Source organism: Alligator sinensis, unplaced genomic scaffold (genome assembly GCF_000455745.1).
Source record: "Alligator sinensis unplaced genomic scaffold, ASM45574v1 scaffold274_1, whole genome shotgun sequence".
Lineage (NCBI taxonomy): Eukaryota > Metazoa > Chordata > Crocodylia > Alligatoridae > Alligator > Alligator sinensis.
The window spans coordinates 1,164,754-1,178,558 of NW_005842124.1; the positions used below are offsets into that span (position 1 = coordinate 1,164,754).

The following is a 13,805-nucleotide window of genomic DNA, read 5'->3' on the forward strand; positions in this document are numbered from 1 at the left end:
TTGGTTTGACAAGACCTGCCCCTAATGAACCCATGCTGGTTGCCCCTGAGCATAACCTCCCCTGCTGGCCCTTTCTGGACATGTGCCAGGATAATTCTTTCGAAAAGCTTCCCCAAGACCAAGGTAAGACTCACGGGCCTATAGTTTCCTGGGTCCTCCTTCCTCCCGTTTTTGAAGATGGGGACCACATTGGCCCTTTTCCAGTCCTCCGGCACATCGCCCAAGCGCCATGAGTGCTCGTAGAGCTGTGCCAGAGGTCCCGCAATGGCCCCTGCTAGTTCCTTCAGCACTCTGGCGTGGAGATCATCAGGACCTGTGGATTTAAATACATCTAGTCCCTGCAGAAGTTCCCTGACAAGGTCCTCATTAACCCTAGGCCTGGGTGTGCCACCCACAGGGCCCTCGGGAGGGACCAGTGGGAGAGATATCCGGGTCCCTCCTCAGAAATACGGAGGCAAAGAAAGTTGTTTATATGGATTCCTGCCAGGAGGGAGTTTGTCCTGGGAGAGTAAACATACTGGGCAAGATGGTGAATGAACCCAAAAGACTGTGTGAGTGAGCAAATTCCCAAACCTGCTACAGCAGGGGCAGGCAAAGTATAGCCTGCGGGCCACATCCGGCCCACCAGGCCATTCTGTCTGGCCCACAGGGCCCCTAAACATTTAGAAAATTCATATTTATCTGCTCCTGGCAGCCTGTCAAAGATGACAGGAGGCAGGGGCAGTAGGACCCAGGAGAAGCCTCCAGCAGGTTCAAGGCTGCAGAAGCAAGTCTGGCCCGATTTCTTTTTTTCCCCCCCTGCCCCAAACCCCAGCCAGATGCCTCTGCAGAGGCTTCTGGCCTGGGACTGTTTGTGCCTCCCTGCGCCAAGGGAAATACAGATAAGGAGAAGTGGGGGAGGACCAGGGACAATTGCCCCAGTCCTTCGGGCCAGCAGGGCCAGATCCCGCATTCCCAGCGCTGGAGCTGGGACCCACCTGGTGCTGACAGGCAAGGGAGGGGAGTGGGGAAATGGCTGTGGTTGGCAGGGGTAAGGGGTAGCAAGTGGGCGTGCGGAGCGCAGCAACAGCTGGGTGGGAGTGCAGGGCCCAAGCTGGTGCACTGGGGCCAGCGCCAGCAGGGCCCAGAGTGGGGTGGCAGGAGCGCGGGGCCAGGGTGCCAGGGGTCTGTGGAGCCGGGCTGCGCTGCACCAGGGGTTGCCGGGCTTGGATTGAGGGGAAAGGATTTGCCTACAGCCTCCCGCACCAGGCAGAGGGCCCACTAGTGCTCCTCCAGGCCTGGGCACTGCGCTTCTGCTGCTCCTGGCCCTGAGGCACCAGTGCAGCCCTGTGCTCCCGTTCACTGCCACTTCTCCGCATCTGCCACTGCTTCCCTGTCTCGTCTCTATCCCTCTGCTCACCGCTCTGGCACCGTGTCCCAGCTGCTCCTGCCGTCCCTGGCACTGGAGCTGGAACCCACTAGTGCCACAAGAGTAAGACTTCATTTTAAGCTATGATACTATCACCTCCTATGTGCACTGCACACACGCATGTAAATCAAGACTGAAATATTTTTTTTCATAGTTTCATAGTTTTAGGGTCGGAAGGGACCTAATAGATCTTCTAGCCCGACCCTCCGCCAGGGCGGGAGAACAACAAAAAACCCTAAAAACAAAAACGGGACTCAAATGAGTCCAGCCAGGTAGGCATCCAGCCTCTTCTTAAAGACCCCCAGGGTAGGGGCCAGCACCACCTCCCTTGGAAGTTGGTTCCAGCTCCTAGCCGCCCTAACTGTGAAGTAGTTTTTTCGGATGTCCAATCTGTACCTCCTCTCCATCAACTTGTGCCCATTACTCCTTGTTATGCCAGCAGGGGCTAGGGGAAACAGCGTCTCCCCCAAACCCTTCTGGTTCCCCCTAGTGAGTTTATAGACGGTCACCAGGTCCCCCCTCAGCCTTCTCTTGTGGAGGCTGAATAGGTTCAGGTCCCGCAGTCTCTCACTGTAGGGTCTGCCCTGTTGTCCCCGGATCATGCGGGTGGCCCTCCTCTGGACCCTCTCCATGTTGTCCACATCCCTCCTGAAATGGGGCGCACAGAACTGGACACAATACTCCAGCTGCGGCCTGACCAGCGTCGCATAGAGGGGGAGGATCACCTCCCTGGCTCTACTCGAGATGCACCTGTGGATGCACGACAAGGTCCGGTTAGCCCTGCCAACCATGACCTCGCATTGTCGGCCCATGTTCATCTTGGAGTCAATAATGACACCAAGATCCCTTTCCGCCTCCGTGCTCTCAAGTAGGGAGTTCCCCATCGTATAAGTGTGCTGCTGGTTCCTACTACCCAAGTGCAGCACCCTGCACTTGTCCGTATTGAAACACATCCTGTTCCTGTTTGCCCACCCCTGTAACCTATCCAGATCCTTCTGCAATCTCTCTCTCCCTGCTAGCGTGCTCACCTCCCCCCAAATTTTGGTGTCATCAGCGAATTTAAACAGGTTGCTTTCCACCCCAACATCAAGATCGCTGATGAAGAAATTGAACAGCGCAGGCCCCAGGACCGAGCCCTGGGGGACTCCACTACCCACCTCCCCCCAAGTCGAGTATGATCCATCCACCACCACCCTCTGAGTGCGACCCTTCAGCCAATCTGCAATCCATCTGACCGTGTAGGCATCTATGCCACAGTCGCCTAGTTTATTAATTAGGATGGGGTGAGAGACGGTGTCAAAGGCCTTGCTGAAGTCCAGAAAGACTACATCCACCGCGACACCTGCGTCCATGGCCTTTGTGACCTGATCATAAAAGGCAATCAGGTTGGTCTGACATGATCTCCCCCTAATAAATCCATGCTGATTGCCCCTGAGCATCATTTCTGATGCCGGCCCATCACAAATGTGCTCCTTGATGATCTTCTCAAAGAGCTTCCCCAGGATTGAGGTAAGACTGACGGGCCTATAATTGCCCGGGTCCTCCCTTTTCCCTTTTTTGAAGATGGGGACCACATTAGCTACCTTCCAATCGTCTGGCACCTGGCCCAAGCACCACGATCGCTCGTAGAGCCGTGCCAGGGGCCCTGCAATAACCCCAGCCAGCTCCCTCAGCACCCTGGGGTGGAGAGCATCCGGACCCGCTGACTTGAACGCGTCCAGCCCCTCCAGAAGCTCTCTAACCCGGTCCTCCCCAACCTGAGGTCTGAAGGCGATCCCCTCGCGTCCGGCTTCTATCACAGCAGGGAAGTCCCGGTCCCTGCACAAGAAAACGGAGGTGAAGAATTGGTTAAAGAGGTCCGCTTTATCCTCTGACGCAACCACCAGATTGCCCCGCATATCCTGCAGGGGCCCCACATTACCCGGCGCCTTCTTCATCCTCCCAATATATTTGAAAAAGGACTTTTTGTTATCCTTAATCCTGGACGCTAATCCGAGCTCTATCTCCGCCTTGGCCTTCCTAACAGCCCGCCTGCAGGCCCGAGCAGAGGAGGTATACTCCTCTTTGGAGATTACACCCCCCTTCCACCGGGCGTACGCCACCCTTTTGGCAAGCAGGCATTCCCGGACACCCTTGGTGAGCCAGGGGGGCTTTTGGACACTCCTGCCCGCCTTGCTTCTTGTCGGGATGGACACCCCTTGGGCCCCGAGTATCGTTTCCTTAAGGAACGACCACTCCTCTTGGACGCTGAGTTCCTCTGCCCTCAAGGACCCCAGTTCCTCTCCCACTAATCTCCTCATCTCACTGAAGTTGGCCCTCCTGAAGTCTAGGGCCACCACCTTGCTGCGGGCCCTTGACACTCTACGCTGGATGGTGAATTCCAGCACGCGATGATCACTATTGCCCAGGTGGTCAAGAACCTGGAGGCCTCTTACCAGGTCGTCGCCTGCGGCCAGGACCAGGTCCAGCAGAGCATCTCCTCTGGTGGGACTGTGCACCTCCTGAATCAAGTGGAGGTCCTGCAACTCGGCCAAGAACCTCCTGGAGCGGTCCGTCCCGGCTGACTGCTCCTCCCAGCAGATGTCCGGGTAATTAAAATCGCCCATGACAACTACATCCCTTGCTTTTAGTGTCTCCGCAAGCTGGCCTGAAAATTCCCTGTCCAGCTCCTCCTCCTGATTGGGGGGTCTGTAATAGACCCCCACCGTCAAATCCCTCTCGCCTTGCCCCCCCTGGATCTTGACCCAGAGCACTTCAGCTCGCCCTTCCCCTGACCCCATACTGCTGGCAGAGGATGTGTAGTGCTCCTTGACATAAAGTCCCACCCCCCCCCCTGATACCCACAGGCATGCCAGAATAAGGAACATGGCTTTAAGTGAAGAGGTAATGTACAGGAAGAAAAAGTAACTATAGTATACTACATACAAGTAACTTTTTATATGTGGTTACATGTAGTTACCTGAAAGTCTGACCAAACTTATAGAAGTGATGCCACCAAATTTAATATTCACTTGTGCAAATACCTACAATGCAAATATCCAAATGACAAAACCAGCATGCACATGCTGATTAGGTTCTCAGAGCATATACTTGAGTTTATACCATTCTAGGCCCTTGGTGCTACTCAGGGAGAGCTTTAATGATACCTGTAGCAGTGCTAAGCACACACGGTAACAGAGAAGAGGCATAAACTTAGCTTGCTAGGCATCTTTTCACTAATCACTAGTTTAGGTTGATTACAAGTCTGCGCGAGATACACAGTGAGTCAACAGCCACTATAGCTCCATTCTTATACTAGTTTTGGGTTAGCCTCGAAGTCCCTCATAATGCGGTCAGGGTTGCCTCTTGCCGCGTCGTTCGTACCCACATGGACGACAACCATGTGGTGCCGGTCTGCAGGCCGGATGCAGGCCGGGATCCTCTCCGTGATGTCCCTGACCCGAGCCCCAGGCATGACACAGACCTGCCGTGACATGGGGTAGGGCCTGCAGATCGGACCTTCCAGCCCTCGCAGGAGGGACTCCCCGATGACTAGGACCCGGCGTTTCTTCCTCCTGGTGTTCTCTCTCCTCCCAGTCTCTGTCTTGCGTGGAGCGGCATCGTCCCCTGCAGGGCCGACTCCTCTGCCCTCATCCGTCACCGCTGCCAAGGCATCAAACCTGTTCCCCAGCTGAACCTGGGGGGCTTCCACTGCTCTCCGCCTAGCAGCTCTAGATTTGGGCACCATCTTCCACTCCTGCGATGGCTGCGACTCCTGTGGGGGCTGTACCGTGGGCGACCGGGCCTGCAGAGAACAAATCAAATTAATGAATGTTGTAGTACACGTTTGATTTTTAGAATATAATTTGTTATTTTTCTGGTTCCGAGATGGCAAAACCCTTTGCTGAAAGGAGTACTTCTGGGGGGGCAAGGGGAGGGACTTCTAGTAGCAAAGGTCAGGGGTTAGGGGCAGAACTTCTGGTCCCAAGATGGTGACCAGGGGGACGGGGCGCCTATCAAGGGGCGGGGCTATCCATGTGGCCCTTGATGGCTTGCCAAAACTATGTAGGCAGCCCTCTGCCTGAAATAATTGCTTCCCCTGTGCTACACCATTATTCTGTTATTTGGTCTTGCCTATAATAGGCTGTAACCAGAGATTGTGCCAGTTGTCAGAACTACTGTGCCAACGGAAGCTTGGGCCCAAAATGTTACTAGTACAGGTGCACCAATACATCGGTCCATATTGTATCGGCACCAATAAAAGAAATATTAACATTACCAGCACTCAGCTTTTTTTTGGCTGATGTGGCCAATAATGTCACTGATAAATGCCGCGTGCATGCACAGCCGCAGTGCAGCATGCAGCCAGCCAGAAGCACAGCCTGACTGCGTGGAGAGTGGTGTCCAGCAGGTAAGTCTGTTGGTGGGGAATGGGGGAGGGAAGGGGCATGGGGGTGGGGCAGGCACTGCCCAACCGAGGCGTGGTGCAAGACAGAGCAATGGCTTGTCTGTGGGGCATGGGGAGGGGGCAGTTCCCACCGCTGCATGCACCCCAGGGAAGCCATGGAGGGGGGGGCCTCCCCCGCCCCAATCTGTGTGAGGCGAAAGCAGGCTGGGGTAGGGGCAGCACTGGGCTCTTCCCGGCAGGGGGGCTAGACCAAACTGCACTTGGAGTGAGCGGTGGCGGCTCTGCAATGGGGGCTACGGCGAATTTTGGGGTGGCTGCAGCGCGTCCTATAGCCCCCATCCCAGCATTGCCACTGCCCACCCCAAGTGTAGCCTGGTCCAGCCCCCTGCTGGGAAGAGCCTGGCCCCAGCCAGCAGCAGCAGCCTGCCCTCACCATGTGCACAGATCTGGGAGCATATAACTTATAAATGCACCAGTGTTTACTTTCTTGTTTTGTACAGCAGTATGTGAACATCTATTTAAAACATGAGTTACTGTTCGCTCAAAAAAAAATTATGAGCAACTTATATTTCCTTGTTGACTTTTTGTGGTATTATGTCAGTACTGCTTTGAGCCAAATAGAGTTGTTATGGTACAAAATTATGTATTCATACTTATTATTTTTCTGGATATGTCTTGTCATCTCACTTTTTGAATAAGACCTACTGTCATGCTGCTGGGTAAGAAACTAAACACAACAATAGCTAGAAAGAAGAAAAGGCAGAGATTCCTAAATCCACTATCACTAATACTCACTTTATGCATACTATATCTCACTTTGCATCCTGCTTAGTGCACACACTTGCATACTGTTAAAGAAATAGAGGAATTTCCTTGATAAGCTATCTGGCAGTGCCTTCAACTTTTCAGTAATGTATACTGGAAGACAGCCTTTAAATGTTAGCTTAAATTGTTTGGTTAATTAGATTATTTTAGGTGTTGTTCCTTACCTTTACTTAATTTGTTTTCCTACAGGTTCATGAAGAATTTATTAATAACACAGCAAATATTACAGTTGAGAGCTTGATACAAAAATTTGCTGAGTTAAAAGGCACTGGCAAAGAGAGACCTGGTAAGAGATTTAAAAATGCAAGAAGAATTGAAAATTTCAGAATGTTTGCTAAGCTTGCAATTCTGATCATTTGTATAGTGTACAGCATTATGTGTTTCTTTCCCTGCAGTGACTTTCTAAAAATATGGCAACTGACTTCAGTACATGTATTCATGAGTTATTTGAGGGGGGGTCTTAGCTATTTGAGCATTATATGTCAAACAGTATCTCTTACATTGTCCTGTGTCATGATGGATTGCTATAAATGTCAGTAAATTCCAGTTTTTGATCCCTTGTGCATTTTTACCTCTGTCCTTCGTGTTTTATGCAAAATATTTGGTTAGGTAATCAAACTATTATAATTACACTTATGTTAATACCGTAGCTATATATAGTTTCTGTTTCTACTGATTTAACTATCTCTGTATTGAAATGTAGTGCTACTAACTAGAAATGCAAAACTCCAGGACTCTTGGTTCAGAGATGATACTTTTTATTACACCAACTAAGAAATTGCAAAAAAAATATCTTTTTCTGCAAGCTTTTGGGCACATAACCTTCCTTCGGCTTAGGGAAAATTCAAGATGGTAAAAAGTCCCCATAGGTAGAAAATAAACTTCATTTTTGCACAGAGGAAGCTGAAGGTGGAAGTCTTGTTCCTCTGGGTCCATGAGAGTTTCTTTGTGAGTTGTTCTTTGATGTGCAGATAAGGCAGGATTTCCTTCCCTGGTGGTGTCAGATGGCAGAAAGGCAGGGAGGTGTAGAACTCTTTCTTGTTGTTCAGCAATGAAGTTTAAATCCAATTTAGTTACTTTTAGTTTAGTGAACTTAGTTACTTTTAGTTCTCTTATTTCCAGAATTCTACATGTAATAATTTTGCCAGTAGCTATTTCTTACATATTTTCTCTTTAATCAGCAGCATAACTTTCCTTAGGTGCAAACATTAAGTATATTCTGTAAATACTGCTTACTGTTTATACTTCATAATATTACTGGACTCTGACACAAGTGGAATGTGTGTGGAGCATCTTACACTATTATGTACCCAAGACTGAAGGAAAAAATGTGACTTACTGGGCTATTTGAGAAATACCATGTGGTCATATTTCTAGATTCTGTGTAGGGGATAAGAGTTGGGTAGTATCCCTTTAATAATGTGAGCACTATCTAGCAGGCCTCCCTGTCATCTGTTGCAGGAGCTAACAGAATCCCGACAGAGAGCAGTATTGCACATAGCTAGCTGAGTCGTGTGTGTGTGTGTGTGTGTGTGTGTGTGTGTGTGTCCAGTTAATAAACAGTTATTTAGAAACTGTGCCTGTGCCTATATGATTTCCCCACATTCATAATATTGTATAGAGAACAAGAACACAACATGTTATAATGAATATGTAAAGGTGGGTAGATTTAAAATTGTGTATTCAGCCAAAACTTGATATTTCCTGAATTTATTTTCCTGTAAATTTGTCTTTAAAAATAAAGATGAGGAATAAAGATTAAAGGGAGAGAGAGATTTTTTTAAGTACCTTTGAGGTGGCACATTCCTATTCCACCCTGCCACAAAGCTGCTAAGGTGCCTAGGTTCATTATATGCCTGAGATCTGTAGGCAGCTAGACTTTTTATACATATGGTTAGAAGCAAGCTAGAACAGCCACATAAATGTCTGCGTCCCCCTGAAGTTCTGTTGTGATCTAATTCCATCTAGGAAGCATATAAATTCTGCAATTCCTGATTCCTCAGGCAAAGGAAAAAACAGCAGACCAGGCAGCTGTTTCAAGCCAAGATTGTGCATACAGCTCAATGAAGGACTCAGCCAACTTTTGCTCAGTAGCCTAGTTTTAGAGCACTTGGCCAGAAAGTGAGAGGGCATGGATTTTAGGATCTACTCAAATCAAGGACATTACAACCTCCATCTGCTGCTTCCCAGGACAGTGTCCCAGTTACCACACTAAACCATAACTAAATTAGTCATCAGATAAACAGCACTGGTAGTGGGGGCTGCAACTTAGTCTGCTTCCCTCCCAGGGAAAGTGCCCTTCTTACTGTGCTGCAGTCTTCTTGCTTCCTTGCTTCTGGTCCCAGGACTTTTGCCTTCATTTCTGTCTGGTCAGCCAGCTTCAGCAGGCAGGTGGGAGTGTGTCGACTCTGCCTAGTTTATGGTTTGGCGGTTAGGGCATTGTCCTGGGAGGTGAGAGATGTGAGCTCCAACCTCCTGAGGGTGAATGGATTTTATAACCCAAGTCTTCCTCTTCCTGGTCAAGTTACCCAACCATTATGCTATTGGATAGAAGATGGTTAAGTCCTTATTCCCCTTCCTACTATCCTTATTCTTCTCTGATTTGGTTTGCTTTACCTTTCTAGACACAAGACACCCCTTGTTATACTCAGGCAATCCCTTGGAAAATGACAGCTCTTAGTTTTACTTGTTTTATTTGACTACAGAAAAAGAAAGCAAGTCTTTTGTTGCAAAGAGCTCCGAAAGACCACAACAGGTTCCAGAATGTTTTGACACTTTGGTTTCCTATTTAAAATATCTAGGTTTATCTTGTGAATCACATGCAAGTGTTTGTGTACCTGAAGTTGCTAGTATTGAGCAGCACGTGACATCCTTAAAAGTATCTTTTGATACCCCCAACACTCTTGATACCTCAGCACTGGTTGAGAATTACTGCTTTACAGTGAAGTCAGTTCTGCCGCCATTTAGGCATAATGGTTCAGGTAGACATCTCGCTTCTGTAGAAAGTGAATCCTAACATGATGGCAGTGTATAATGCTACCCACTGAGCAAATGGGAGATCCATGCAAATCCCCAGGGTGAAATAAGATTGCTTTCATGAGGAAAGATGTAGTTTTGGGGAAATTAACTGCTAAGTCTTACATGTGTAGTAGCATAAGTTTTGGACTATTTTGTGGAAGCCCCACCTAACTCTGTCATATTGCAAAGTACTCAGTGACTGAGCTGAGTTAGCCTAAGATACTCGTATCTCAACCCATGCACGCTTCCATTACATTATTTGTTATGCAGCATACATGCACACACCCTAATAAAAGCATAGATTTCCTTTGTTGTTTAATTCAGTAAAGAAAATTCCACACATTGCAAGCATACTTGCAGTGTTTTCAGATGCAAAGATTAAAATACAAATTGGTGTAGCAGTCCTCCAAATCTACAAACTGAAGGAACACAGACACAATTCTGTGTGGAGAAAAGGAGATTAAAGGGGACATGATAGCATGAACTAGAGTCTATGCTCTTAACTAAGTTGGGAGTTGCAGACAAAGAGGTGTTTCTTTAGAGGCTTAAAGGTGGCAAAGACGCTAGCTGATCAATGTTCAGGAGGGAAAACTGCAGTTACAAGGTCAAAACAGCTGAGAATCTAGGAACAGGGGCAATAAGATGTAAGGCAATGAACCAGTTTAGGACTGATGATTAAAAATCCACAGGACTGTGTAGCCACCTCTTGCAGCTCTCTAGAGGTTTTCCTTTGCCAACGTATGTCAAGCAGAAGGCATATAACCACTAGTCAGGATAGCGGTATGAATTAATGAAATTTTGTGAATCAATGCATACCTAGACATAAATTACATCTGTCAAAGTACATTTTTATTATCTGTAATTACATGTTAAATTCATTTACTAGTATATTTGTAAAGTAGATTGAATATTTTGAGAAACTGCAACAAGAGGTAGAAACAGACTGAAAATTCTTTGTGTGGATTACTAAAGTTTTAAGCAGTTTATGGATAAGGGAATTCATTTGCTTAAACTGTGTTGATATATGTATTTGAATCTTTGTTTTAGTACAATTTTTATGTTCTACATGGGATTATGTGGGCTCCCTCTGGTGGCTCGCATTTGTCATCTGAAGACTTCTAAAACAATTTTAAATTGTTCTTTTTCTTGATATACTGGTTCACTGTTTCGGTGGAAATTGTGTGTACCTTGAAGAGAGAATACTTGCCCAGTTTCCAAGTTCTGTTTTGGATTTGTGGACTTCCTTATATATTAGTTCTCTAATATAAAACTATTTAAATAATTTTGTCAGGCAGTTGTCTTTTACTCATCTTTTACTCTTTCCAAATTTGGTTTAAAGAACACATGGAAGGATAAGTTGTTAACTTATAGTACTGTTTAAGGTACATGTGGAAATGCTGGGGGGGCGTTCTTCAAAGTAAAACAGATGGTCTGTAATTAATACTTTCAGCATAAACAGGAGTACAAATTCAAGTTACATTTTCATTTTTTTTTGTTCATTGAAAACAATTCTTTCACTTATTAAGGCAGATTACAAAAAAGATTATACATAACATTTCTGAAAAAGGAAGGGAATGGACTTAGAAAAATATTAGTCATGTCCTTTATCTCTTTTAATATCAGATATGCTTCAGACCAGAATTTGGTATGTAGATTGTTGGATAATTTTCTAAAAGTCAGATGATTTCCTGTTAGATTTATAAGCAGCTTTTAATGCCATCAGTCAGATTCTATTGAGTCTCATAGCTTGTATTGGAATTGTATTTGTCATTTTATTTGGATAAATTTCATCTCATTATCAGGGTGGCAGCTCCTTGGCTCTGAAATGTGGCATTACGGAAGATGTCCGGTCACTTTTTTTTTTTCTACGTATGTTACACTATTAAGAAAAATGATATAGTTTATGCCCTAGCAGCAGCAATGTATTGATAATATACGGTTCTACTTTCTTCATGAAGATAAATAATCGTGTTCACCTTCTTCCAACATGAGAAATTAATTCTTGGACAAACAGCAGTTTAATCAAGTCAAGTTAAAAAAAATACGCAAGTGACACTGCTTATGCAGAAAAATTTTTTGAAGATTTGCCAGGAGTTATGATCTCCATTTTTAAGGGTTTCTGCCTCAGCTTGACATAATAGTGTATAGTATATCAGAATACTCTTAAATGCTCAAATGGAAAGAATGGTAAGTAAACAAGGTGGATAGGGCAGGGTGAAACAGGGAAGGATTAATGGCTAACTCTCAGGAAGGGCTGTGGCCTTTTACCAGGATCAGGGAGAGGATTCAAGAGAAAAGGTTTCTGTGATCTGCAGCCTGCTGTGATGAGGGAAATTGCTTTGTTTTGTGTTCTGAATAATAAAGTGTCCTAAGGAAGGGTTCTGTAATAGACTTCAGGCAACCACTGGTTTTTTTCCTGGTCTGGGGAGATAGCATATCAGCTTGCAGTGACTATAAAAACTGTTTTTCTAGGAAGTTAAAAGGCAGTAAGGTAGGTAATACCAAGTATCAGAAATGGAGAAAAAGCATGTCTCAAAATGGACAGAAAGCCTTCAAATAATTAATCCATTTTCTCACTGTGGGTATGGTAGGGGATGAAGGGCAGTCTGCATTTTTTGCTCTTCAGTTCCTTTCAGGAAAGGAACATTTCTGAGTTCATGCTTACAGCCTACAAACTTACTCAAGCCTTCTTTAAAGAACCGCTTTTCTTTTATCATCTTCTGGGGACTGATTTCCACCCCCGCAGCTTTCTCCTCAATGGTTTCCATTTTCTTTATATGGACAGACTGAGATTGTTAAGGCTTATTTATTTTACTAGTTTTGGATTTTTTTTCTACTTGTTGCATTTTCTCCACATTTACACATTCTTCTGAATCTCCTTAGTGTAGCACTTCTGTGGTTATAACTTCAATTCTGGTCTTGAAATACCTGGCCTGGTGGAAGTGCCAAGTCCAGCCAGCTTCTTGACACTACCATCTTCTCTGCACTGGCTGCTGTGTCCACCATGGAACAAAGTGATTTTTATACTGTTTTTATTAACAAATTACTTCAATTTTGTCCTACCCTAGTAAAGTTTCTTTTCTGGATACAGCTGTATCTCACCCCATCAACAGGTATTGCTGTGTGGGAACACCTATAGACGTCAGCTTATCGATTCCTCTCTAGTTCTGACTCCAAGCACAGTTCTGCACTGTCTGCGTCACCACTTTAAAGGCCCAGAGGGCACCTGAAAAAACAATTCTAGTCTTTCAGAGTATCTTTGCAGGCTTCCTGTTCCAGTGGCCTTCAGGAGTCCTGTCTTTCTTATCCAATGTGATCTTACTTACTTTGCTTATAGTGCTAACACCCTAGGCACTTTTGCGTGGCCTTGGCTGCCTGCAACCACTGGGCTGCGCCGTGCCAGGGGGTTCAGAGCATGATGCAGCCCAGCAGCTACAGGCAGGCAGCGTCTGCCTCTCCCGGGGCTGCAATAGGGGTGGCACTGGGCTCTTCCTGGCACTCGGTGGCCCTGATCTGTGCGCTGGGTTTCAGCAGGCTGCTGCTGCTGCTGTTTCAGCGGCAGCCTGTTGAAACCCCGCACGCAGATCAGGGGCCCGCACCCCCCAGGAAGGGCTGGGAAAATGATCAGAGAGTTAGGGGATCGAACAGGGAGCTAGATGTCAATATGAGAGAGCAATCCTGCCTCCCTCTTCCCCCTCCCTCTCCTTAGTTTCTGTTTAACTGCAGCAATCCCAGGTTCGAAACTCGAAACGTTTCAAAACCTTCAAAATGTTTTGAGTTGCCCCGTTTCGTTTCGAAACTGTTTTGAAAACTTCTGTTTCATTTCTATTTTGCTGTTTTGAGCGCAAAACGCATCACAACAGCTTTGAAATGAAACACCCATTGAAATTTCACACAGCCCTACTGGTGATAGTCATGGACAAACACTAATGCAGTTACAGCTGAAATAAAAGTTTTTCAAGTTTGCTCCTGCTTTCATTCTTAAGCTTATGAGATGTGTTCCTACATGAAAGGCAGTGTTTGAGAGTGAACTGGTAAAATGCATTTTCAAAGCTATAAGGTGGAAAAGAAGATTTTTTGAGCCAACTCTGTTACATTGGGGAGAATATCACCAACAGATTTCTAAGCTTCTTGATAACAATTGAAACAAAGTTTCAGATTCCTGCT

The 13,805-nt window shown here is 46.3% G+C and overlaps 1 protein-coding gene across 2 annotated transcripts in view; it reads left to right on the forward strand.

Annotated features, from left to right (window-relative positions):
• The window catches only part of FCHO2 (FCH domain only 2), a 181,262-nt gene that overhangs the window by 89,905 nt on the left and 77,552 nt on the right, over nt 1-13,805 (forward strand). For both annotated transcript variants that reach the window (XM_025205669.1, XM_025205668.1), the window contains one exon: nt 6,810-6,906. In XM_025205669.1, coding sequence (XP_025061454.1) covers nt 6,810-6,906 — 97 coding nt within the window. The remainder of the gene's footprint in view (nt 1-6,809; nt 6,907-13,805) is intronic.